Raw genomic sequence first — 25,414 nt, 5'->3', positions numbered from 1 at the left:
TACTGATCTTAGAAGGCTACAGTGCAGCCATTATTTGGCTGGCATTTGGGGGGGGGGAGATTCTTGGAGTATGGCTGTAGATCTCATTAAGGCTCTCTCCTCTGACCTCTTTTCCTGCCCCCAAATTTGGGGTACGGTAAAGTGACATCCCACAGGAAGTGAATCCGTGTCCTCTGCAAGCCCTCACACAACAGGGATGAGGGGATTTCTGATAGTTTATCATTCTGTGGGCTTGCTCTGTCCTAAATTCTACAGCTCTCAGATGCCAACTTCACTAGGAATCTCAAATTAATTTCAGAACTGGAACGGGCACACTTTGCTGCATCTTTTCTTCCGTTCACTCATTTGCATCCTTACGTCCACAAGCGCAATGAAATTCCCCCTTCCCTCCCCCTTTGTGCGGCCCCCACTACCAAATCTACTCTGGGTTCCCCCCAAGTAGTGCCTGGTGCCTATTGGTGCTGGTAGGGTAGAAGGCAAGGAGGCCAACAGTAGGTGGCACTAGAGACAATGACAGGCACAGCCACCCCTGACTCATTGATTGTAACAAGGCAAGCAAACAAGGGCAGACTCAGGTTGGTGGGGCACTGCCTCATTGGACCTAATGGAGCATTCTCCACTGGCTTCCCCCATCACTCTTTGGAGGAAGCTCTGCCACATTTGTCCTGCGAGGCCAAGCCATGTCCACCTACCCTGTGCCTGATGTCACATACAGTGGTGTCATGTGTGGCGCAACTTAAGATGTTGTGTGCCAAAGCGTGAGGGTCAGTGGCCCTTGCAAAGCCCAGTGCATCACGCCCGGTGCAGTTCTTTGCAGCAAGCCCAACAATCAGCTGACCTTTAAACATTCCACTCCAGCACAGGAGGTTTGGCTTACAGAGATAAACTGAACAGTCCAGACCCATTAAAAGTCTGAAAAAACAGCTAATCAAGGAGTCACACTGAATTTTGTAGCTGTACTCAGAAGGAGGAGGAGGAGAAGAAGAAGAGGAGGAGGAGGAGTTTGGATTTCATATCCTGCTACCCTAAGGAGTCTCAAAGCAGCTAACATTCTCCTTTCCCTTCCTCCCCCACAACAAACACTCTGTGAGGTGAGTGGGGCTGAGAGACTTCAGAGAAGTGTGACTAGCCCAAGGTTACCCAGCAGCTGCATGTGGAGGAGCAGAGACACGAACATGATTCGCCAGATTACGAGTCCACCACTCTTAACCACTACACCACACTGGCTGTAATCCCTGTACAGTAGGGATGGAAAAGAACAACCACCAATCCTATTTCCCAAACTCGTTCCCCATACATTCCTAAGGATACAACATCAGGGATGTTCCATCAGGAAAGGAAAAGAAGAACTTCTTCCCTTTCATACGCCGGACCTCGGTAGCTATTAGGGACACTGAAGCCCTTTTCAAGGCCTGAGACGGTGACCTGTGGATTGTCATGTAATTTCTCAGGATTAGGGGCCTCGTATGGCCTTTTGTTATGGCTGCATTCCTCTCTTCCGCTCTAAAAGGAACAGAAACAACAGCAGTGTCTCTTATTAGACACCTGTGAGTCAGCAGAGTTGGGACTTCAGTAGGTTTTTTTAGTTAGTTAGTTAGTTAGTTTACTACCTTTCATCCAAAGATCACGGGGTGCGGGGGGGGGGATAAAAATACAAAATGAAATCACAAAATACATAATAAAACAAAAACAAACTGATGGCATTCTCAGGATTATTTTTTTCAATAGCTCTCATGTTCGGGCTGCCAGCAACTTTCAGAGCAAAATAAATGAAAGGGGCTGAAACTTAGAATTAATTCACACATACGTAAGTGCCACTTGGGAGAGGGAGTCTGAACAGAAGGAGCAGGAGGGGGCCCCAACACAGCAGGGCTGGCTGGCTACATTTTCAAGAAAAGGCAACATCCACACAATACATTTAAAGCACTATCATACCACTTTATCACTCATGACTCCCCACAAAGAATCCTGGGAAATGTAGTTTGTTAAGGGTGTTGAAGGTGGTTAGGAGACCCTGTTCCCCTCACAGAGCTACAATTCCCAGAAGGGTTTAACAGCCAAAGACTTTTATGAGTGAACTCTGGGAACTGTAGCTCTGTGAGGGAAACGGGTCTCCTAACAACTCTGGGCACCCTTAACAAACTACACTTCCCAATATCCTTTGAGGGAAGGCATGAGGCCTGTGACTGTTTAAGTGGAATGCAAGTGAACATAAGAAGAACCTGCTAGATCAGGCCATGGGCCCATCTAGTCCAGGATACTGTTCTCATAGTGGCCAACCAGATGGCTGTGGGAAACCCTCAAGTAGGAACCCAGCACAAATGCACTCTCGCCTTCTGTGCTGTCCAGCAACTGGTATTCAGATGCATTACTGCACTTGGTAACTAGTGGTGTGGATGGGGCCTAACTGAGTAATACACATTTCCATCTAAAGATGAGGTAGCCCTAAGACCATTCCAGAGTCAGTAATGGCCGAAATGTTTTGAGCTAGGTTTGAGCTACATTGTTGGCTACCGGTGCAAATCCCCAGTTTTGTATGTATAAAACCCACTGATCAATCCCTGTCCTCTTCAAGTAAGTCTCTCATGGTGCAGGGTAAGGAAAGGCCAGTTCCTGGGACTCTGGAGAGCTACTGCCAACCAGAGAACCAATTACACGCCTAGATGGACTCTATATAAAACATCTGTCTACATATCACCCCACTGCTGATGTGGGGTTGCGCGCTGAGCTTTCAACCTATTAAAATAACCCATGAGATTACCCTATAAAGGTGTGTTGTATCCTAAACATTTGAAGATGCTTACATAGTCCGGCAAATTTCTCGGAGCAACTGCCTAGCTTCAGGACACGGGTCAAGTCTCTCATCATAAGCTTTACCTGGAAAACATACATACATACATATATATATATATATATATATATATATATATATATATATATGGAAAGAGCTCTCCTAAAGTCTTCCTGTAAATCCGTCAAATATTAAATTTTATTCAATACAACCTACTGGATGCTTTTGACATTTCCACATGGTGTTTTTGTAAGTTGCAAATAGCCTTTTGTACATTATACTTCACATCACTTTATCAAAACTGGAAGTCAAAATTCATTATTAAATTCTTTGCACTCACCAGTAAATCTCTCTCTCTCTCTCTCTCTCTCTCTCTCTCTCTCTCTCTCTCTCACACACACACACACACACACACACAACCTCTCTGTTTGTTTATAGGTAAATAGCCATGTGGATAGCCCTTCTGTACCAGCTCAATAGCCCAGTTACACTAATGACTGCTACACCATGGTTATGGGTTATGTGGCATATTATAGTCATGATCCTGTGCTCCTCCAGCAGTAAAGTAAAATGCTACCAGTATCTACAAGGGCTAACACAGCAACAGCATTGCAACATGGGCTCCCATAGCATCTGTGGAAACTCTGCCCTACAGAGCATTTAGTATTCTCTCATTTTCTAGAAATTGTATCTACCTGTGCTCTTTTGCTGCTTGGTGTCTTTCAAAGACAGCTGAAAGCAAAGACAGTTCATTGACATTTGCTGTATAAGCTGGGTGGTGGAAGAAATAGGAATCGCTGGAAGTATTGGTGCCATACCACGTCCTGCGGCAATAAAACACAAACTGATGAGTTAAGAATTCCTTTCAATTTCAGATTGTTTTAAAAATGAAAACACTCTGGAGAGCAGAAAGTAAAATACCTCAGAGGTACCACATCTGTGAAGAAAACCTGAAATGGCAACCAAAATGGGCAGCCTGATGGAGCAGCTGCTTCAGGAGGAAAGCTTACAATGTTTGGGGCTTTTTAGTTCAGAGCAGAGACATGATAGAAATTATGTATGTACAGAAAATGGAAAGAGAAAGGTTCTTCTCCCTCTCCTAACATACGAACTCAGGGGCGTTCAGTAAAGCTGAATGTTGGAAGATTCAACTCACACAAAACAAAGTACATCTTCACTGCAAAAAAAAACACCTGTTAATACACACTGCAAAATAAAACTGTTAAGGGTGCAGAAAGTTATTAGGAGATCCTCATTCTCCTCACAGAGCTACAATTCTCAGAGTGGTTTAACAATCCAGTTAGATGGTGGAATTGTTCTATCATGCATTTCAACTGTGAGTGGATATTTTATAATTGATTTTGTTCTTGTAGGCTGCTTAAGAAGCCATTTTGGCATGTAAGTAGTATATATATAAATTAATAAATAAGAATAAAATAACGTAAGAATAAAATATGCTGGCCTGGACTCTGCCACCTCATTCGCATCTCGTTCTGGTGCATGAATACACCAAGGCCTCATCCCAAGTGTTCTTGCTACCATACCCACTCGTTGGCCCATCTTCTTGGCACATGCAAAACTCCTGGGAACAAAAGCATTTCCAGCTGCAAAGGAGACTAGAGTTTAAACAGTTAAAGGAGTGGTGCTATCACAGGGTCCAAACACCTGACAACACTGTTTCTTCCCCAACCTCTCCTCCTAGGCTCTTTGGGTGTGAATTCAGCTGCATCTTCACGTGTTTTCGGGATCAGATTTTGGCCACCTTCCAAAAACCTCCTTGCAATCTCCTCAACACTGGGGCCTGGGAAGGAGACATGATGGTTAGAAATTAAAGGTAATATTTGAACAATTGGGGTGTACATTTAGATAGATATAGATATTAAAGCAGCTACCATGCATAAAATAAGAAAAGTGCGTGTTCATAGCGGCAGCAGAATGTAATTTCCCATTAACCAGTGTGATTAACTGCAGATAAAAAATGCTGCTGAGTGAAACCATTGGTCCCACTACCTTGGTGTTGTTTAATTGGAAGCAGTTTCCCAAGGTTTCTGTTATTATTACCAAGCACTTGTTATTATCAGTGGGAGAGGCCAGAGATTGAACCTAGAACCTCAAAGCAAGAATGAAAGCACTAGCCCAAACAAATCTGGCCTCTTTACAGTCCCATGTCAAAAAATTGCATATAATTCATGAATGCTAACTCAGCCTCTGAGTGCTAGCTCAGCCCAACTCAGATCTTAAAGATTTCATCCTGTACACTCAAATATAAGGCAAAAGGTGACAGGGTCTGCCCATGCAACACACATGTTCAATCAGATATTTCCAATGTGCCTACATTCACACAAGGGTACATGAGAAGGCAATAATCCACATCACCAGGAACCCTGGTTTTTGGTGTTTCCAACTGCAGGGACCATAGCATGTGCTGGTAAGCACATGACAGATATGTGCTGCCTTCCACAACACTCAGTTTCATCCTGGAGGATGGTGCCTACTTGTCTGATAAGGTTCAGGATTTCCAAAGAGATTACTAAATTATATGTGTAAATTGAAGCTGGCAGGAACACTTAGTTTAGATGATCTCACCAGCAGCTGCTTCAATCATTAGTTTCATCTTCATCTTCAAGAGTTCAGTGAGGAGATGGACAGACCGTTTTTGGAATTTGAGAAGCATCTGTTGGTCTTCAGATGAAGGGGTCACATAATTCCCTTTTAACCTTGAGGGTGTTGGACCCACCTTCTGAGCTCTTGAAGTAGGAGTGGAGGAAATATCAGCGTCCTCCGTGGAAGCAAACTTGACCACAGGACAATATAAACCAGCAAATGATTTTCTCGGTGGTGTCACCAGGAGCTCATCCCATGTAAACTCAAAGATATTCTTGACCCCTCGTGGCACATGGAAGCCCATTTTACGCCAAAGGATAAGCATTTGTACCATGTCTGCCAGAACTCTTGGTGCCTTGGCTTTGATTTGTGCATAGTCTACACTTTTCACTGGGGAGGTCCTTGGGCTGGGCTTCTGGTCAGCCTTTTGGTCACCCTTGTGATCAGTCTTTTGGTCTCCTTTGGAGCTACCCTTTGAGTCGCCTCTTTGGTCAGTCTTTGTGTCTGGTTTTGGGTCATTCATATCACCACTTCACCTATTCCATGGGCTAGAGTTGATGTGAGCAGATCTTGAAAAAATGTGATGGAGAAGATTGTGTTATTGTGTTATGAATGCCTTCTACAGCTAGCACTAACACTACTTCACACATATTTATTTCATTTATATCCCACCTTCATCCCAAAGAGCTCAGGGAAGCATGCCTAGCGTTCCCAGATAGTATTCTATTCACATCAGCCAGATTTGCTTCCACAAGATTTCTGCATCTTTCAGAGCACACCCTGGGACCCACCTGGAGCTTGGTCCTTTTCCAGAGGACCTGCACTCTACAATAGCTAAACAAAAAAATGTGGTGGACAAGAAGAGGTTAGGGTTTGCCAAATGGATATTAGGGACAGGACAGGGAAGAATCAGGGGACAGAAGGGGCATAAACTAGATTTGGATCATCAAGAAATGGTTTGCTAGAGGAGGAAAGTATGTTGATTGACAAAGAGAAGTGCATTCTAGACAGATAAACAAATATAAATGTTTTGATTAGGGGTGTCTGTTCCTTGAGATTTTATTCAGCTTGGGTCAAACCAACCTAGACTGTAATCTTTACAGGACTCTTACAAAGTGGAAGCCTTTCTGAATCATTTGCTTTTTGATCCTGGGAAGACTATGCAACTATCCCCAGCCCAACCAGGTTATTTGTCAATACTGCAGACTCATTTCTAGAAAATGCCTTCTTCCCCTATGCTTTTAAATCACCATATTCACCACTCTGAGTTCCTTGGAGGATGAGCAGGAAACACACGTATAAGAGACAGCTAGATAAAATGTGTGTGTGAGGGGGGTGGGAGCTCAAATTTAGCCATCTCTCCTAGAGTCAAGCTGGGATGTGGGTGGCGCTGTGGGTTAAACCACAGAGCCTAGGACTTGCCGATCAGAAGGTCGGCAGTTCGAATCCCCGCGACGGGGTGAGCTCCCGTTGCTCGGTCCCTGCTCCTGCCAACCTAACGGTTCGAAAACACGTCAAAGTGCAAGTAGATAAATAGGTACCACTCTGGCGGGAAGGTAAACGGCGTTTCCGTGTGCTGCTCTGGTTCGCCAGAAGCGGCTTAGTCATGCTGGCCATATGACCCGGAAGCTGTACTCCAGCTCCCTCGGCCAATAAAGCGAGATGAGCACCACAACCCCAGAGTCGGTCACGACTGGACCTAATGGTCAGGGGTCCCTTTACCTTTTATCTAGAGTCAAGCTACCCATCTGCAGCAAGGCTTCCACCATATGGAGGTAGGAATGCTGCTTTAGAAGGCCCCAAGCACAAATGCTTAATGCTTAAAGAAAGCCTGCTGTAATAGCTCAGTTGGTAGAGCATGAGACTCTTAATCTCAGGGTCCTGGGTTCAAACCCCATGTTTGGCAATAGATTGCTGCATTGCAGGGGATTGGACTAAGATGATCCTCATGGTCCCTTAAGCATCTATGATTCTGTGCGTGGTGAAAACAATTCACAGGCTTTGGTCGTTTGGTTCCATCTACAGCCCTCATACCAGTCATACTCTTTTTGGTGCAACCGAGAGATTAACCAGTAGATTAAGCACACACAACCTTTTCTGTTTCACTTAGCTCTTTCTTCAGCAGTCAACAGGTATATTAAAGCTCAGCTCCAGGTTACAGCTTGAAGACTGTGACATGAAATGAACCAGCTGTAACGAAGGAGAACAGGATGTGCATCTCTTCTGCTTTCTTAAAATTTAATCTAGAGATATGTATAAACTGTGGGCCCAATTCAGTCAAGCCACACTTAGAACCACTTTGTTTTGGTACTCTTAGAAATACATCTTAAAAGAAACTGACTGCAGTGGCCTAAAGCCAGAAGCTGGCACAGTAGGCTTCAAGGACAAAAAATGAACTGAGTTATCATGTATAATTGAAAAGGCTATGAGAATTAAAACATGGAATTCAAGAGACATTAAAACTTCCCAGCATAAGCAGGCAGCCATGCTTGTTTTTATTGCCCCTATGTTCACCAATGAAAAGTCCAAAAATAGTCCCAGGCATTTCAAGTGTGACAGATAAATTACCCTTGATTTAATTAGAAAATGCATCTGAAGCACTTTCTTAATTACAAAGTAAACTTTCAGCTGGAACTAATAAACTGTCAGTCTAAGTTTTATGGAAGTTGAGGTTTCTACGGCTAGCTAGAGGCTAATACCCTCTGCAGAGGAATGGCTAATTAAGTTCAGCCTCCTTCTCACACAAGCCAGCTCAGTAGAGACTTCTTTGCACTCATTTAGGGCTTGCTTTGCGATCTCAAACGGAAAGAAGCAACCAACATATTAGACGGGCTGTCCAGTCCACCCACCTGAACCACGAGAAGACAACATGGTTCCCTCCAGATGCTGTGGACTACAACCATAATAATTTTATTATTTGTACCCCGCCCATCCGACTGCGTTGCCCCAGCCACTTTGGGCAGCTTCCAACTGATATAAAATCACAATAAAACATCAAACATTAAAAACTTCCCTTTACAGGTGTCTTCTAAAAGTTGTATATAAGAAGCAGAGTAGATAAATAACTACACAACTGTCATCAGCATTAAGAAAGTCTTCTCAGTGGTGAGTCTTCACCATTGGAATGCACTCTCTAGGGAGGCCCACCTGGTACCCTCACTTCTACCATTCAGACACCAGGCAAAAACAGGGGAGGCTGGTCCATTAGGGGAATGGGTTGCTGTCCCAACCTCCATCTGCCCTTAGCCCGACCTCACCTGCTTTCCTACTAATGAGTCCAGGTGGTGTCACTGTCATCTTCTTCCTACTTAGCCTCAGTGTTGCTGTTGTAGAACTCAAGAGGGAGATGGCAGCAGCCAAAACTGGAATTAGCTAGCTATCCTTGTGAGTGGCTCAGGCTCCATCTACTGTTGGTCTCCCTGCTTTCTCCCCCCCCCCTCCCAACAGCCCTAATTTACCATCTCTGATTGGACAGTTGCTGTGTCAACCCAAGGATCATAAATTTATGGTGAAGGTGTGGGGTGGAAACGTTGTAAACAAGCTAATAAATGCTATTGTCCTTTAAAAAACACACAAAATATTGCCCCTCCTCCATACCTGATAAGCACAATTACTGCATTTTGAAGAGTGTGCCGTCTGCCCAGTCTCTACAGTTAGACTGGGAAGAACCACATGGTCAGTTCTACTTCTGACTAGGGATAAGCATGCAGGAAGCCAGCATAATTTTTATTTTATTTTTAAAATGCATTTGTATCCCACCCTTCCTCTAAAGGAGGTCAAAGTGGCGTATATAGTTCTCCTTCTCCCCCATTTTATCCACACAGGAACCCTGTGAGGCAGGCTAGGCTGAGAGACAGCGATTGGCCCAAGGTGAACTTTGCGGCTGAGTGGGGATTTGAACCCTGGACTCTCAGGTCTTATTCTGATGGGCCCTAGATGGTTTGGAATGCGTGTGAGATAGATAGATAGATAGATAGATAGATAGATAGATAGATAGATAGATAAACAATGGACTTCAATGCTTTCAGTGAAATGCTTTGGATTACCTACTGTTAGCCGCAGATGTTCCAAGAGTCGCAGCAGCACAGTTGAAAGTTGTTGGTGATGCTGCACATTCCATATGACATGCCCATTCTTGCATCATAATAGGAGAGAGCACTGTTAGGTAGATTCTCACAGTGAGGTTCAGGCCACTTACGCAGGGCCACTCTGGGCAAGAATGAGCTGCAGAAGCTCAACTTGTTGTTTCTAGAACACAATGGACACTCACCCTTTCCAGGTGGGTGGTGGTTACGGCCTCTTGTTCTGTTGCCATTCTGTCAGACAGTTCTCACAGGGTTGCTGGCCATTTGAGAATTCCACCGGCTGGCGTGATCTCAGGGCAGGACTTCCTGACTGAACGCCAGCTTCAAACGGGCCAATCAGAGGCCCCACCTGATGTGCAGTGCCTTGCTGGCAGGCCAGGCATTGGCTGCTGCCTGCTGCCATGCCCGGTCAGGCAGCAACACTTTAAAAGGCCGACTGCTCTTACCTTCCACAGTGCTGTTGGCTGAAGTGCTTTTATATTGAAAATGTCAGAAGTGAAAATGAGAAGCATCATGAGATGGGGAAGGGCCAGAGCTCAGTGGCAGAGCATGTGATGATATGCATGAAAAAAATCCCACATCTTGGGCTTGCCATCTTCATGCTGGCTGGGAAGGGCTTCTGCCTAAAACCCTAGAGAGAGCAGCAAGCCTGTGTAGACATAACTGAGCAGCACCCCTTAGCAATGCTATAAGCCACAGGGTGCCAGCTGCTGGAGTCAACCCAGATATTCCAGGGTTTCTAAAGAGATTTGTCTTTAGATTGGTCTATGTTTTTCTAACACCCCTTCAAACTATTAAAGCTCCTCTTAAGTACTAGAAATCAACAGTTGATTAAAGCTTTTGGGTACATAAAACAGTTGTCTGACCCTTGTGCATAGCTTGTCAATATTTTAGTAGTCTATTGCCATCTAGTGGGCTGTAGCTTTGTTAAGTCTCAGGAATGCTTTGGAGGATAGAAGTTGCCACCGTTCATTGGGCTTACTTCTTGAAGAGAAATGTGATCTTGAGACACATGGAATTGCTGTTCCCTTCCACCAACACGCACACATTTGCACCCACCCACCCCGCTTGTTGGCTCCATCCAATGCAACACTGTTGTTCCTGTTTACATCACTGAGATAAGTAAATCAGGAAAGGGACTATACGAGTGTTGCCTTTTTTTTTAAAGCAATTGCAAAGCTATGAGCCCCCCAGATCCTTCATCAACTTTATAGCTCAAACTAAAATAGACACTGCAGAATTGGAAAACGCATCCAGTTTTATTTTGCTGCCAGTTGTCATCCTAATAACTCTGCATCAGTGAAACGGACAGCTTTAAATATTTAAGTAACACAAAACAACTGTTCGGGTTAGGGAGATGGGTGGAAAAAAACCGCTGAATCTTTCCATTATATTAAAATAGCAGCTTCTGGTAACACTCACCCACATGAACTGCTTGCTTTGTCAGCACTGTCAGAAATCCAGATGATTAATGGGATAGCAGAACCAGCACCATACTAATCTTAAGAAGCTTCCATTCAATGCACTATTTTGCTCGGTATGTGAACAAATGCCAGCTGCCACAGGGTGGACATGGTTTATAATTTAAAAGACCTTTCATGGAATGCTGTTTACTATACTGTACAAGTTGGCACTAAATTACTCTAATGCTGGGATGCAAAGGCCTGGACAACTAATTCTGCATGCCAAAAGGAGGTGTGTGCTGTGTTTCTCAAAGAATAGGCTGTCATGTTAAATAATAAACTGTATTTCAAAAACTAAGGGGATTTTCAAAAGCAGTTCACAAAGTAGCATGGTGGCCTCTTTCTGGGTATGCATACCATTTATTTATTTTTTTAAATCATCACTCCCACTGGCCAGATCCAAGGCCTTAGATGTGCCTAAAGGAGGCCCTTGGATCTTAGTCATCGTATTTATGGTGATGCAAACAGCAGTGGAAATGGCAGCGAATACAGAATACTATAGCAATAATCTTTAAAAGCAGAAACCTTTAATGCTAGTGGTGACAGAAGTAGCACAAGGGCTGCAGTAAGATGCATACATGACAAAAGGCATGTGATACCTATCCTACCAAGATACCTTTTCTCTTGAGCTTTAAAACAAAATGAAAAGTGAGAATCTCAAACACTGTTTTCGGATTAATCTCAAAACATCTAAAAGCTCATGTTACTTGTTTATAGTATGACAGCATGTCATCTAAAGTTTGGTAAGCCGGCTGTTGATTTTGCAGTTCACTGTCATGTTCCTGAGTAGGGGGGAACTGATTGCTCTGTGAGCTGCTACTGAAAGGCTCAGTTGATGGGGAGGGCAGGTTTCTTGTCAGGGTTTCTGTTTTTTCATATGAGGTTCCAGGCTTGTTCCAATTCTGGCTTCTAAAGTCATGCGTTCTCTTTTGACCCATAAAATAAGCAGAGGGAGGTGCAAATTCCGGGTCTCGTTCATTTCTGAGATCTTCCTGCTTCTTTGACCACAGTCCAAAAGTGAATTCTATTAACAGGAAGAAGGGGGAAAAGAGCAAGCTCAATTTTATTTTATTTTTTACATACTATGTTTAACCATCAAACTCTTCCATTAACTCAATCTTGGTCACACTGTCGCATAGCCACAATAAACTAGAGAGGCAGAACTAACGAAGAAAACACACATTTTAATGCTATGAATGTGTCAACATTCCTCTTGCATGGTGTGCCCTCTAGTGGTTTTGGTAGGGAATAAATATTTTGAGAACAAAGTCACCGGTTGAAATAAGTTCTTATTTCAGGTGATAATTTTTCACTAAAAAGTCCTCAAGGGAATCAAGGAGCACAACAGAGAGAAGGTGAGGCTAAAATGTTTTCCATTTTTGCCTAATGAATAGAGAGGTAGCATAGCCTTCTCCCCAAACACCTTAGATTCGAATCCACAGGAAATGTGGTGCCTTCTTTTCTTTTTTTTCCTATGCAGGACTATTACAACATGAAATTCCTTCACCTGAAATGGATCCAGCCCACCAAAGCAGAGATTATACTGACACAGTATGAGCAGCTCACCATTCAAAGGTTTTTTATACCATGCTAAGCTGATGCACATTTCAAGTCTTTACCTTTGCCTCTATCCCACTCTCGGACATAGGGCACGCCAGGCTTTGTATCTTTCCTTTCCTGAATGATCACTTCCACTTTTCTATTTTCCGCGGAAACCCTTGGCACTTCAATGGGCTTGGATTCAGCTGCTGCTGGCATAGCAACTTCTTCTTCTATTTTAGTGGAGAATAAAGATTATTAAAACAAATGTTACTCTGAGCCAGGAGATAATTCAACAAGCTCCTCCCATGCTACAAGTTGACACTCTGAAGCATTACCTAATTGGGGGGGGGCATCTCACTGGGATGTTCCCTCCCCACCCCGCAAAGAAAACTGCTGTAGATAAAATCACGACAAAACAAGAAATTGAAGAAAAAATAAATTAAACCCCTAGCATTTCAATAGATAGCTCAAATGTTGCTTAGCAATGTATCTTTTAAAGGCTGCATTGGAATAACAAGGGGGGGGGGACTAAGCAAGACTGGAAATATTCCACTATAGTTTCCTAGACTTCAGATAACTTTTGGCCCTGCAGATGTTGCTGAACTACAGCTTCTAACAGCCATAGCAAGCATGGCTAATGGGCAGGGAGTTGTAGTTCAGCAGCATCTGCTGGGTCAAAGGTTCCTTCTACTTACCCCAATTGTTTTATATCACAGGTGGGGAACTTCCAGTCCATGGGCCCTTCTTGGCCTGCCATGCCCTCTCCCCATAACTACGCCCACCCATCAGCATGGCAGTGTTGAATCCTGAATAGGTTCCACTGCCCTGTTCCCAGCTGCAAGCAGCATCATGCAGCAGGATGTAATATGATGATGAGCAGAGATTAAAGCCCTTTCCTTTCTCCTTCAAGCAGGGAGCAAAGGGGCATTACTGCTACTGCCCGCCCACTTAGAGGAGAAGTAGAACAAAGCACCACTGGAACCAGGAGGGGAGAGACTGATTCAAATAGCACTTTGAAAAGCTGCAGAGGGGATTTTGATGGGTGGCCAGTTTTGTGTACCTGTCAAATTTTACTCACAAGGCTGATACTGATAAAAATCTGGACCATGGAGTCAAAAAGGTTCTCCACCTGGTTCTATATTGAGCATGCATCATGACTTCACTTTTGCCAGGCTTCACCAGTCCTACAGAAGCCAATTAACAGTGGCAACAGAAAGTGCCTTGAAGTAGATGGAAATAATCCTAATAATTTTAATGAAGACTAACAAAGGCTTCTGAATATCTGACAAATGAGAAAGTTTGGAGACTAGGCACAGATGGCATATATGAGCTCTGAATTGAAAAAATAATAATAAAGTTTAGCCGTATCAGTACATCCCACAATACTCTGATTCCCAACTACTTCCCCCTCTCTAACAAGCATTCTCTAAGTGAACATCTTTCTCTACGCTTCTCAAAAGCTGCAACATCATATTGGACTCAAGGTTTTATCTGAGCAAGCCATACTCTGAGAAGTCCCAATGAAATCATGGCTAACTTAAGTCAATTTATTTCAATGGGTCTTCTCGCGAGTGTTGCTTAGTCAGATATAACCCTCAGAAAATGGATTCTGAATACCATCTGGGGGAAAAATGCAATACAATAGAGATGAAATATTGGTCTTATGATCAGCGTTTAACGAAGTCCTCATTAACAGTTCAGCTTTATGAATACAGATGTGGCTCCTTTGTTCTCTGCATTTAAGGAAAGTAATTTATAGAGAAAGTACCTCCATTTTCCTTTGTGTCACCTTCTTTCAATCGTTTTTTCGCTCGAAGCTTGGACAGCCTGGCTTCCAAAACAGCCTTACGTTTCTCTGCTAAATGTTCACGTTTTGCTCTCTGGTCTGTAGTCTTAGAACAGTCAATGAAAATTGATTTATGTAGTCAGTAGCAAGTGATTTACGTTGCTATTTCCAATAATTCACTGCTTACAATCACACACAGACACTACTTAACAGCCATGTAGTTTACTTCAACCCATCTCCCCCCCCCCCCATATTTTTCAAATCCAAACTCTGATATTGCAAACACTTCTGTAAGTGGCCTAATAATTACTAAGGCATGATAATAAAACCTTGGTATGATCAAATCTTATTTCAGAGACAGTCTTAAAACAAACAGTAGGATGTACAAGTTTTTCATTGCAGCCACACAACTAAAGGTTTAGAAGGAAATGAGTATTTTAAATCGAAGTCACACTAAGAAATCTATTTGGGAAACTTGAGCTTCTGCATAATTTTCTGCACCTAAACCTAAAAAATAAACTGCAACCCAATTTGAAGTTTTAATCTCCCTACATTTGCACACGTGGAGATTCATTACCCACAGATGTCACAATAATAATTCGGAGACATATTGGCAGTTCTTGATTCAGCTACGATTGCTACACGTCTTTCAAAAGGGGGGCACTGGACATTTTAGGTTACTGCTCGTATGCACCAACCATACAATACCCAAGGAAAAGCTCCACAGTGGAACATATATTTTCCCCCAGCACAATTGTAAACACTTAAACTTCATACCTGTTCTCTTAGCATTTCTAAGGTTTCCATTTGCTTTCTCCTCAAAGCTTGATCACGGGCAAAGGCAAAGTAACCAACACCAAGCTGTCTGGCCTCTGAAAGGAAGATGTTTTTGTACAGTGTTATGAATTCATCCTACATTAAACTACAGGGATATTGGGACACAGAGAGTTGCCTCTTAGGATGATATTCAACACTAGTCACAGGAACACAGAAGAGTACTGAATCCATCTAGCTCTGTTTTACCTAGAGTGACCTGCAGTTCTCTAGGGCTGCAGACAGGAGTCTTTCCTATCCCTCCCTGGGATGCCAGGGAATTAAGCAGGGATCTTTTGAAAAAAGAAAGCATGTGTTCTACCACTGACCTACAGCCCTCCCTAGGCAAAGGAAAACAGTGCTTGCTTAAGTCAGTTTTCAATGAAGCGGAATAGTAACCTGTTTATTACACCTCTTAATACACACAGATTACTCACATCACAACAATCTTAACCATCTTTTTTCAAGGGATTTTCCCCACTTTCAACGGATGAAGGATGGGGACAGAGAATTTCTACTCTTCTGACAGTAATCACTCTGGATCGAGTTTAAACTTTTTATGATTTTATTGTATGACTTTATGTTTTTATATATTGTTATAAACTACTGTGATATATTTTATGATACAGCAGTATATAAACATTTTAATCACTAATTAGGTAAAGATGTGTGATGTATTATTATTATATGTGGTATAAGTTCACGGGACTTCCCATTTTTCCCAACATATAATTATAGCATCCTCTGAATTCTGCACGCTGATGATCACCTTGCTAAAAAAATCAGGATATGGCCTTGATCGAGAAGATATACTGAACTGAATCTATTTATGCAATGGAAGTAGAAGCGCACCTCATTTCTCAAGGCAGGTCTGCATGCACAGTAAGAATACACACCATTTTCTCTAATGTCCTCATAATGCATTGGTCCCATAGGTTTCTTTAGGGCTTCTTCTTCTTCCCTTTCCCACTGCTGACGCTGAAGCTCCTTTCTCATATCTTCAGACAACAAAGTCTTCTCTTCTGTCATTTGCCTAAGGGGGGAGGGGAAGCATCCCTTAAGAGTTTGTGAGTGAGAAATGGTTGTAAACCTACCAATCCCAAAACCAATTAAGTACTGTATTTTTTGCTCTATAAGACTCACTTTTTCCCTCCTAAAAAGTAAGGGGGAATGTGTGTGCATCTTATGGAGCGAATGCAGGCTGCGCAGCTATCCCAGAAGCCAGAACAGCAAGAGGGATTGCTGCTTTCGCTGCGCAGCGATCCCTCTTGCTGTTCTGGCTTCTGGGATTCAGAATATTTTTTTTCTTGTTATCCTCCTCCAAAAACTAGGTGCATCTTATGGTCTGGTGCATCTTATAGAGCGAAAAATACGGTATATCCTATTTAAAAGCACAATGCCATATAACAGCAGCTCTCTAAGAGCCTTAGAGCACCTCTGGGTAGATATTCTGCTGAACTGCCAAGACACTTGCAGAGCAGCCACCAAAAAGCATTTCTCTACATGTCCTTTGAGTTGTACATTCTACAATATAAAGGGATTGTAATTACTCAATGCTGTAAATTGTTACATAGCTTTCAGAAACTATTTCGAGGAAGCAATGTGCTGCTGACATGGTACTGTAAAATCCTGCCTTAAAAAGCATTTCATTCGTTATCTTAAAAAAAAAAATGTTAAGAGAAAAAACTGGAAAATTCCTAAAAATACATGAAATAGCTCCTCCCACTGCCAAGTGTTCACATTTCTCTGCAGAAGGCATTCTCTTGATGGGAAGCAAAGACGGAATAAAAAGAAGATAAAGCAATTGGCAAGCTACCCTCATCAGATCAACAGAGTTACATTTCAAGATCTTTTTATTTTTCCTACTTAGCTATGGAAAAAAATTAATGAGCCAATTACTTAATAACTCATGCGATTAGTTTCCCTAAAATGCCCATTTTGCCCGGTTATCATAAGACTTAATAGTGGAAAAACAAATCAAGTTCTACTTAATAGAACATCATGTCCTTGACTTGATCAAAAAGCTTTGAAATGCATTTATCCAAGAACAGAAAATGCCAGACTCCTCTAGGTTTCATTAGGACACATTAAAATTCAGTTTTATTGCCTGCGGACTGTCTCACCAGAGTGGTGCATGCTCTGGTTATCTCCCGCTTGGACTACTGCAATGTGCTCTACGTGAGGCTACCTATTCCAGAATGTGGCAGCTGGACTGGTGACTGGAAGTGGCTGCAGAGACCATATGACACCGGTCCTGAAACACCTACACTGGCTCCCAGTACATTTCTGGCGAAAAAATTAGTCACCCCTGATTTCCCCAAGCTGATCCTCGACAAGAAGCATTGCTAACTTCGCTGCAAACACAGATTTGACCAGAATGCACAGACCAATTTGTCAACTTGCTCATCTCCTAGAAGCTTTTTCATATATTTTTGTAGAATTTGTTCTCTACAAAAAAAATCCTCTTAGCTCAAACAAAACAAGATTCTTCAGGAACCTGTGCCGGGCTTAGGACATGGGGTAAAGAAGCAGCTGGATGTACGCTTCTGTGAACACGGAACATTTTCCATCAGAGTCCAACTGAACAAGTACCCATACCCCACCATTCCATATGTGAAAGAAAACAACAGCTATTTAATTTAGTACAAGCATCACATCACCTCTTCCCCTGAAGCTCTTTATCCATTTGAAGCAGATGTGGCAAATCTTTCTTCATACAGCGTCTAGAACGGCCCAAGGAATCCACATAATCTACCCTAGAATTAAATGTAAAATCAGCTTTATACAGAAGTAACAGTCTGATTTATAACTTAGAAAATAAGGAAACAAATACATACATGTAATATGCATGCTTTGCATAGAACAATCCTTTAGTTACCTCACCATAAATGTTAGCAGTCACAAGTTTAACAGAGAACTATTTCTCTCCCCCCCCCCCAACATTCCCAACATTTATGAGAGTCACCATTTCTAAATAAAAAAATTCCTTCCAGTAGCACCTTAAAGACCAACTAAGTTAGTTCTTGGTATGAGCTTTCGTGTGCATGCACACTTCTTCAGATACTGGAACCATTTCTAAAACTCACTGTAATTCAGCTGCTAGCTTTTGTGATAAGGTAGTTAAAGAACCATTAAAAATGTACAATAGCATGCATCTAAACTGGCACACTGTGCCTGCTCCCTGTGGCGAAAATAACGATGCAGCATTGACTTCCCACACAAGTATTAAATTTGAAACAATATTTTTCAAGACTCATTTAATGATCGCTTCTGCATTTGTTCCACTATTTTAATGAAAGCTGAACACAAATGCAAAGCAGAAGGTCTGTCAATGTTCTTTTTATGTAAAATGGTTTCTCAGTTACTTCTCTTATCGAAAACTGTTCAAGATCCAGACAAGTACAGTAGCAGTAAATGCTGTCCATTAAGAGTGGCAGTAATATTTGGTGTTTAATGCTCCAAATTATTTAGAGTGCACAGACACATAGCTGTCCAAAGTGCTGATGGGCCCAGCATGCAGTGCTAATTATTAGCTATCAATGAGTTATGCTTTCATTATGTTGCTTTTTCCAAGAATGCCAAGGACCCAGGAGTAGCTCTCTCTATCTCTACCCACCCCCCAGGAGCAACTACTGGTAGGTATCCAATTTCTGTTTATCAGAGTTTTTTCCAACTCTGGGGGCCGATTTGGGGGCGGGCGGGGAGAGAAACCTTGCAGCATCTCAACACTTTTCTTACACATTCACTGACTGTCCAGAAAACAATTTATGAGTTGTTTGAAGTACTAAGATGACTGTTTGCAAGATGCATGCTTTTACAACTAAAGTAAATTTAAATAACTAGAAATTTAACTTCTGTAACACAAGCTTAAATAAACCAGCTCCAGGCAAGCCAGGAAAATAGCAGTTGTGATCTTATGGGCCAACAAGTTCACAGAAGTCTTAGGAGAGACTGACAAATATCAATGCTTTTAAAAAGTATGCACTTTTGTTTTATGAAAATATTGCTACGAAAAAGGGAAAGGTGGCTGTTTATCTAAGAGATGTGTATACATCTGATAGGAGAGCAGTGAACAGAATTTCAGCTGGTTGATTTAATGACTTCTGCATATGAATCAAACTTTAAAATGCTGTTCAAAAAAATATTATGACTGAACTCTATTCTAAATGGAGGAGGGTGTGAAATTCATGCAACATCTAACCAAGGAAAACGTACAACTGAATCACCCTTAATATGAAAAAGCATAGTCTACTGGAAATTCTTTTGCAAGGAAAACTCATGGAATACTGTTTCCTTATAGGTAAGAAAGTTAACTATAGATTAGTAGCATCCTTCACTTAAGAGATGCTCTCTGTGTGGGAGGTGGTATGGGACTGATGGTAGTAATTGCAGAGAAATAATAGAAAACAAGATGGAACCACAAACCATTCTTCAGTGGGGTCCTCAGGAGGTGGAATTTCTGCTTCAGAAAGTCTCTCTTCCTCCCTGTTTGCCTTCTCTGCTGCCTTTCTAGCAGCTTCATTTGCACACAGCTCCTGTACTTCTCTCCGTTTGTCTATAATCTTCTGGGTGAAATCCACAAGGTACAAATCCTCAGTTTCTTCATCTAAAACAGAAAAATCAATCTGTAAGTGACAGATATCAAAAGGACCCAGCCAAGAGAGGAGTCAATATAAAATTGCAGCAATCAGCACTACCGCTGCCAATAATGCCCTTGACTACGCTACATGACAATGCGCAGAAAACAGAATCTGACAAGCAATCCTAGGGAGATAGTTGCCAATTTTGCTGTACATAAAGAAGAAGGCTTTCACTTACCTGGAAAGTCTCCTTTTGTCATCTTCTCATAGAGCTGTGCTTTCTCTTCTAGTTTCTGCCTACAAAACACAGGAACACATCCCTTTCAGTTAACCATGAGAAAAGCATGAAGTCTTTTGCCATAACGAATATGGGAGAAAGATTTCATTTCTTACATCATTGCCTGCAGTCAAGGCTGCTTCCTCTTAAGGCAGCCTACGCGACCTAAACCAGCAGCAACAGGGGCGTTTTTGATTCCCAAGGGTGGAATGGTGAGAATACTGGGTCACTACTGATGTAACTGTGGACAGAACAGCAACATCCTCCACACAATCATGGGCATGCATATATACAAGGACCTCTCAGGAGGAATCACACGGAGGCAATTTCACTTTTTTTAAAAAAGAGGCTACAGTGCTTTCCTAGAGGTCCAGAAGGCAATAATCAAAGCCATGGGCACTATCAAAACATAGCAATGCTAGGGAGAAACTTTTTTCGGTTTAATAAAGCAACTTATTTTGGTAGAAACAACAGGAGCCGTAGCTGCAAGCACAATTCTCTCTTCTCTGTGCACATTACTTCCTTCCTTGTTCCTTCCTTTTCTGTAATGCAACAGTTTTTAATGAATTTGCCTGTGCATTCCAAGCCATTTGTTCCTTAGCGCCCTCAGGAACAAGGAGATGGGAAAAGAGGGATACTACTAGTTCCAGTTGGAAAGACACCAAACCTCCAAGAATGTGATGCTGTACATAATTGTCAAAATGCTTAGAATGATGTTGGATTGAAGTTAAGGGGTTTCTAGCTGTAATGGTATAAAAGAATATGAAAAAAATTGGATTCTTAACAGGTAAATTTAGGTTGCAATATATCAAGATTAAAGATCAGGATAAAATAAGGAGGGAAAGGAATTGCTGAACTAATAAATTGAACTGGAATACAAAAAGGGGAGGTATGAGGAGGTCTGGGAAACAAGTAAATGAAAGATAAGTGGTGAAAAGATTGAATTGTTTTGAACTATTTTTATTTTGTATTTTTTCTTTTCTCTTTTTCATTTTGTAACATTGTAAAAACCTTAATAAATATTTATTTTTAAAAAAACATAATTGTCAAAATGCAAAGAGTGTTACACTCCCCAGACACAGAGAATGAAGGACATTACTTATTCTTCTTATTTGCAGATAGACTTCAATCCTGAGCACTTCCTAGGGACGAATGACCCACTGAAGTGAACTGAGACTTCTGAGCAAAAATGCTGATGAGCGTCCTACAAAGTTGGGGATGTATTTCAAAGGAGCATATGCCTGAATCTGAACTCTCTCATGTGCAAACTGTCTGATAAATCACACCCTTAGAAATGGACTTCAGATGCATTTTAACAGGCAACCTGTGGCATCAGATGCACAAATGGTTACACACTTGGTGTCAGAGAAATTATTGTCTATAGCACAGGCATTCAAGCCTAGGGCTGCAAAAGTTCAGAACTAATTTCAGAAGCAGAAACTGAGCATCAGCTCTGAAGCACACAGTCCTATTCTACATTTGTTCAGTGTATAATATGTAACCAGACTAATGAAATTTTATGTCTTCCCTTCTCAGAAGTATTACCTTGATTTGTCCAGTGTTTGTTGCTCTTCTATCTTTTGTTCAGCATCTTTCTCAGATCGATCTGAAACACCTTTATTCTGTTTAGTCCAAATGCTTGGCTTCTGTAACATTAAATTTTCAAAACGAAACATAAATACTATACCAGATACTATATCAGTTATCACAAATAGTCATAGAACATCCAGCACCTCCATTGTCAGAGGCAGCATGCTTTTGAACACAAGTCGCTGAAAACTGCAAGAGGGGAGTGTGATGTTCCACTCAGATTCTACTTGTGTGCTTCCCAAAGGCATCTGGCTGGCTACTGTGAGAACAGCATCCTGGACTAGATGGACTTTTGACCTGATCCAGCAGGCTTTTATTTTTTTGTTTAAAAAAAGATAGATCTTTCCATCATCTAGGCTCCAGTACTGGCCAGTTATAAATACATCAGAGCTTAAGTGTGTGACATAAGGCCCCTACCCTATATCCAGCGCACCAAAGCTTTCCATTCCTACAAAACTCTTCCTAAATGTAATAAATGGTATGCAAGTAAGTTGCCTAACAATAGCATGGGGTTCTACAGGCTCTCCTTCTTGAAACAAGAAAGTCTAATCTGTAGTATAGAGAACTACAGAATTATTGAATGTCAGTTTACACAATTCTTCAAATTGCATCTTTCTAGCTCCTTAGCCTTGAGCCTGTTACATTTCTGGAAACTACCGTTCAGAATTTCAGGCAGCTGTTCAAGGAGAAGATCACTCTTGAATTAGAGTCCCACTGAATGCAACAAGGTTATTAAGTTGTAGGCTGCAATCCTATGTACAATTCCCATTGAATTCAGCAAACTTATTTCTGAGCAGATAGTTATAGGATTGAATTGTAAACAAACTCTACCTTGTTTGTTGCTTTAGGTTTTACAGGGACTCCAGCATCTTTCAGAAGTTTTTCTTTTTTGAATTCTTCCTGTTTTCGGAAAAGTTCAGCTTTCAAGTCTATGAGCTGCATCAAGCACAGCGAAAAAGAAAGACAATTTCCCAGTTAGCAAGACAATAAAGAACTTTAAATGAGTCTCGGTGGAAAAGAACATAAATTTGCAACTATAGTCCAACAACTGAAATACTTACAACCTTGAGAAATTAAAATACTGGTAAGGTGACCAGTGCAAATGCATATAAAGTGAGGGTTGACAAAACTTTACCCCATAGAATGTTTGCTTAGAAATAGACCAAATATAAAAGGTAAAGGTACCCCTGCCCGTACGGGCCAGTCATGTCCGACTCTAGGGTTGCGTGCTCATCTCGCTCTAGAGGCCGTGAGCCGTCGCCGTCCGAAGACACTTCCGGGTCACGTGGCCAGCGTGACGAAGCTGCAGCTGGCAAGCCAGCACCAGCGCCGCACACGGAAACGCCGTTTACCTTCCCGCTATAAAGCGGTCCCTATTTATCTACTTGCACTTAGGGGTGCTTTCGAACTGCTAGGTGGGCAGGAGCTGGGACCGAACGACAGGAGCTCACCCCGCAGCGGGGATTCGAACCGCCGACCATACGATCGGCAAGTCCTAGGCCCTGAGGTTTTACCCACAGCGCCACCCGCGTCCCTTAGACCAAATATAATATAGGATAAATAAGCAGTTCTAGATTCAGATGTTCTTTATAGCCTTACAAAAAGACAAGGACTGATATTTGATTACTTCAGATAAAACCTGATTATTTTGAAAACTCAATTGATATGCCACACTTGCATTGACTGGGATCATTCTTGGCAGCAAAGGAAAAATGGGTCACCTGATGTTATCTCCCTCCTATCACAGTGGTTCTTGGGGGGGGGGGTGAGGATGTAACAACACAACTTACCAAGCTGAAAAGGTTTCCAACCTCCAATTAAAAACACTAAATTGTAACACAGTTTATTTTATGGAACATACACTGTCATTTTTAATCAGTCATTTTTAAAAAGATTTGCAGGGGAAATTGATGAGATTGTCAGTCCCAGCTCACTCTCCCAATCAATATACTTGATCAAGCAGAATATTTACGGTATATACCTAAGAGAATATCCAACATCATCTTATCAGACATTGCACATTCCTACCCAAGTGTTTCTTTTATGCAAAAAACCCCAAAAATGTGAATAAAAATTTAACCGAGCATTCTGCAACACAGCAGTGGCATAGCTCAGGTATCTGACCAACTGCTCAGAATTTTCATGTATAATAATAATAATATTTATTATTTATACCCCGCCCATCTGATTGGGTTTCCCCAGCCACTCTGGGCGGCTTCCAGCAAAATATTAAAATACAATAATTCATCAAATATTAAAAGCTTCCCTAAACAGGGCTGCCTTCAGATGTATTCTGAAAGTCAGATAGTTGTTTATTTCTTTGACATCTGATGGGAGGATGTTCCATAGGGTGGGCACCACTACCAAGAAGGCCATCTGCCTGGTTCCCTGTAATTTGGCTTCTCGCAGTGAGGAAACCGCCAGAAGGCCCTCGGCGCTGGACCTCAGTGTCCGGGCAGAACGATGTGGGTGGAGACGCTCCTTCAGGTATACTAGGCCAAGGCCATTTAAAGGGCTTTAAAGGTCAGCAGCAACACTTTGAATTGTGCCCAGAAACGTACTGGGAGCCAATGGTGGGATCATTTCTAAAAACACTGGTCTGTACTTCACTTAAGAGTAGTACATTCTGGTTGGATTGAATGAACAGGTCCAATAGCTGTCTACATCAACAGCATAAAAATCTTATTGTACTCTGGGTAGCTAAAACATTTTATGAAGGAGTGAGCTAGACCTAAAAATGATCCTAAAACCTAATTGGGTTTCCACTCCCCTTAGCAATGCTTTCTGAAATATTTGAATTATCAGGACATGGAAAGAGCTGGAAAATTACATTCTCATCAGGACCTCTTCGCATTTAAAGAGCCCAGGAACTGTCAAGATGGTCTTGACAATCTGAAAGGTTCACCATCAAGGGAGGCCCTTGGGATTAGCAGAAAAGTTGAGGTGTATGAGAAAAGGGTCTTAATTTATACCTGGCGCTCAACCCTAATGTCGAAAGGTAGATATTCTTACTACACGCCCCCCCCCCCGCTTCAACCCTAAGGTCCCGAGGCAGGTTACAGCATTAAAACCACAATATTAACAACAATCTAAAGCAAATTATAACCATAAAAATTTAAAAAGACAAGTAAATTAGAGCTTAAGGGCGCATGTAAAGTGGCACAAAGAAAACATTTGTTTCCCACAGCTTAGCCTGGGCTGCTCACAATCTGTGCAAGGGCGGCAACTTCTTCTGTCATGCCAAAGGTAGTAACGCTGGGTTTTCCAAGTACCCCCGAGCATGTGCAGAGCGCCCCCTTCCAGCAGAGGCTGGGCCTTCCAGCTCAGCCCCCTTTGCAGGGGAAGAAGGGCACCCTATGGGCTTCCTCCCCGCTTCGCCACTCACCGAGGAAACCGTAACATCCAGCGGCTTCTTCTTCTTGTCCATATTGCCGCCGCCGCCGGCCGCCCCAGCGACAGACGAAAACAAGCGGCGCGGAGACAGTAAACACAACGAAACGAAACCCCGTCTCCGGACACTTCCGGCTTCAGGCGCGACGTAAAGCGCGATCCCGGCTTCCGGGATGGAGACGGCTGCTTTAGTACCGCCGCTTACGACAGTGTCGTAAGGGACAGAAAGGCTTTGCGGCGCGAGGTGTCGAACGTTGCGGGAGGTGCGCTAAGGGAGCAGCGCAGAGCAGAGAGGTTGGGTGGCCAGGGGAGGAAAAATAAGGCTTGTTAACATAAGAAGTAGCTCTGCTGGGTTCATTCAAAGGAAAGTCCAGCTGACTATAATCAGTTGCCTCTGCAGAGTCCAAAAGCCTGGCATGGAGGCAACAGCCCTGTTGTACCTCTTGTTGCTTCCAGCAGGTGGTACTTACAGGTTACATCGCCGTTGAACCTG

At 42.4% G+C, this 25,414-nt stretch overlaps 2 protein-coding genes and 1 long non-coding RNA gene across 20 annotated transcripts in view; 1 reads left to right on the top strand and 2 right to left on the bottom strand.

The window, feature by feature from the left end:
* Nucleotides 1-9,787, bottom strand: part of LOC310701169 (uncharacterized protein C3orf20 homolog) — a 55,704-nt gene extending 45,917 nt beyond the window's left edge. For 2 of the 13 annotated variants that reach the window (XM_083491578.1, XM_083491576.1), the window contains exons 1-7: nucleotides 9,446-9,747; nucleotides 7,488-7,585; nucleotides 5,378-5,964; nucleotides 4,482-4,592; nucleotides 3,487-3,615; nucleotides 2,805-2,877; nucleotides 1,312-1,503 (exon numbers count right to left, since the gene is read on the bottom strand). In XM_083491578.1, the coding sequence (XP_083347704.1) occupies nucleotides 1,312-1,503; nucleotides 2,805-2,877; nucleotides 3,487-3,615; nucleotides 4,482-4,592; nucleotides 5,378-5,918 (1,046 nt within the window). In that variant the 5' untranslated portion in view covers nucleotides 5,919-5,964; nucleotides 7,488-7,585; nucleotides 9,446-9,747. Of the gene's footprint in view, nucleotides 1-1,311; nucleotides 1,504-2,804; nucleotides 2,878-3,486; nucleotides 3,616-4,481; nucleotides 4,593-5,377; nucleotides 5,965-6,067; nucleotides 6,230-7,487; nucleotides 7,586-8,992; nucleotides 9,018-9,441 lie in introns of those variants that run through there. The other 11 variants (XM_083491582.1, XM_083491581.1, XM_083491573.1 and 8 more) reach the window with 11 other exon arrangements.
* Nucleotides 1-21,464, top strand: part of LOC310702063 — a 40,425-nt gene extending 18,961 nt beyond the window's left edge. Inside the window, exons 3-9 of one of the 5 annotated variants that reach the window (XR_014523183.1) lie at nucleotides 4,494-4,625; nucleotides 9,220-9,265; nucleotides 12,424-12,518; nucleotides 15,513-15,612; nucleotides 15,823-15,966; nucleotides 18,659-19,384; nucleotides 21,060-21,464. This is a non-coding gene — a long non-coding RNA (uncharacterized lncRNA). Of the gene's footprint in view, nucleotides 1-4,493; nucleotides 4,626-9,219; nucleotides 9,266-12,423; nucleotides 12,519-15,512; nucleotides 15,613-15,822; nucleotides 15,967-18,658; nucleotides 19,500-21,059 lie in introns of those variants that run through there. The other 4 variants (XR_014523184.1, XR_014523186.1, XR_014523187.1 and 1 more) reach the window with 4 other exon arrangements.
* On the bottom strand, nucleotides 10,721-25,079 carry CCDC174 (coiled-coil domain containing 174). 2 transcript variants are annotated; one of them, XM_083492867.1, is made up of 11 exons: nucleotides 24,917-25,079; nucleotides 22,363-22,467; nucleotides 21,487-21,587; nucleotides 19,903-19,961; nucleotides 19,510-19,690; nucleotides 17,745-17,840; nucleotides 15,981-16,117; nucleotides 15,049-15,143; nucleotides 14,254-14,377; nucleotides 12,563-12,715; nucleotides 10,721-11,967 (listed from the first exon to the last, which is right to left on the bottom strand). In XM_083492867.1, the coding sequence occupies exons 1-11, from the start codon at nucleotides 24,956-24,958 to the stop codon at nucleotides 11,642-11,644; spliced, it is 1,419 nt and encodes a 472-aa protein (XP_083348993.1). In that variant the 5' UTR covers nucleotides 24,959-25,079; the 3' UTR covers nucleotides 10,721-11,641. The 2 variants fall into 2 exon arrangements, with proteins under 2 accessions (XP_083348993.1, XP_083348994.1); XM_083492868.1 differs by having other exon boundaries at nucleotides 12,563-12,712.
* Between the last annotated feature and the right edge of the window lie 335 nt (nucleotides 25,080-25,414).

The sequence above is a fragment of the Podarcis liolepis genome (genome assembly GCF_965112155.1).
Source record: "Podarcis liolepis genome assembly, chromosome: 2".
NCBI classification, from domain to species: Eukaryota; Metazoa; Chordata; class Lepidosauria; order Squamata; family Lacertidae; genus Podarcis; species Podarcis liolepis.
This window is presented reverse-complemented; position numbering and strand designations above follow the sequence as displayed.

Coding starts and splice junctions, on each gene's coding strand:
- CCDC174 (XM_083492867.1), bottom strand. CDS start 24,958: ATGGACAAGAAGAAGAAGCCGCTGGATGTTACGGTTTCCTCG. Junction 17,841..19,509: donor GAGGACCCCACTGAAGAATG/GTTTGTGGTTCC, acceptor ATTTAATTCTAG/GGTAGATTATGTGGATTCCT. Junction 14,378..15,048: donor TAGAAATGCTAAGAGAACAG/GTATGAAGTTTA, acceptor GACTGTTCTAAG/ACTACAGACCAGAGAGCAAA.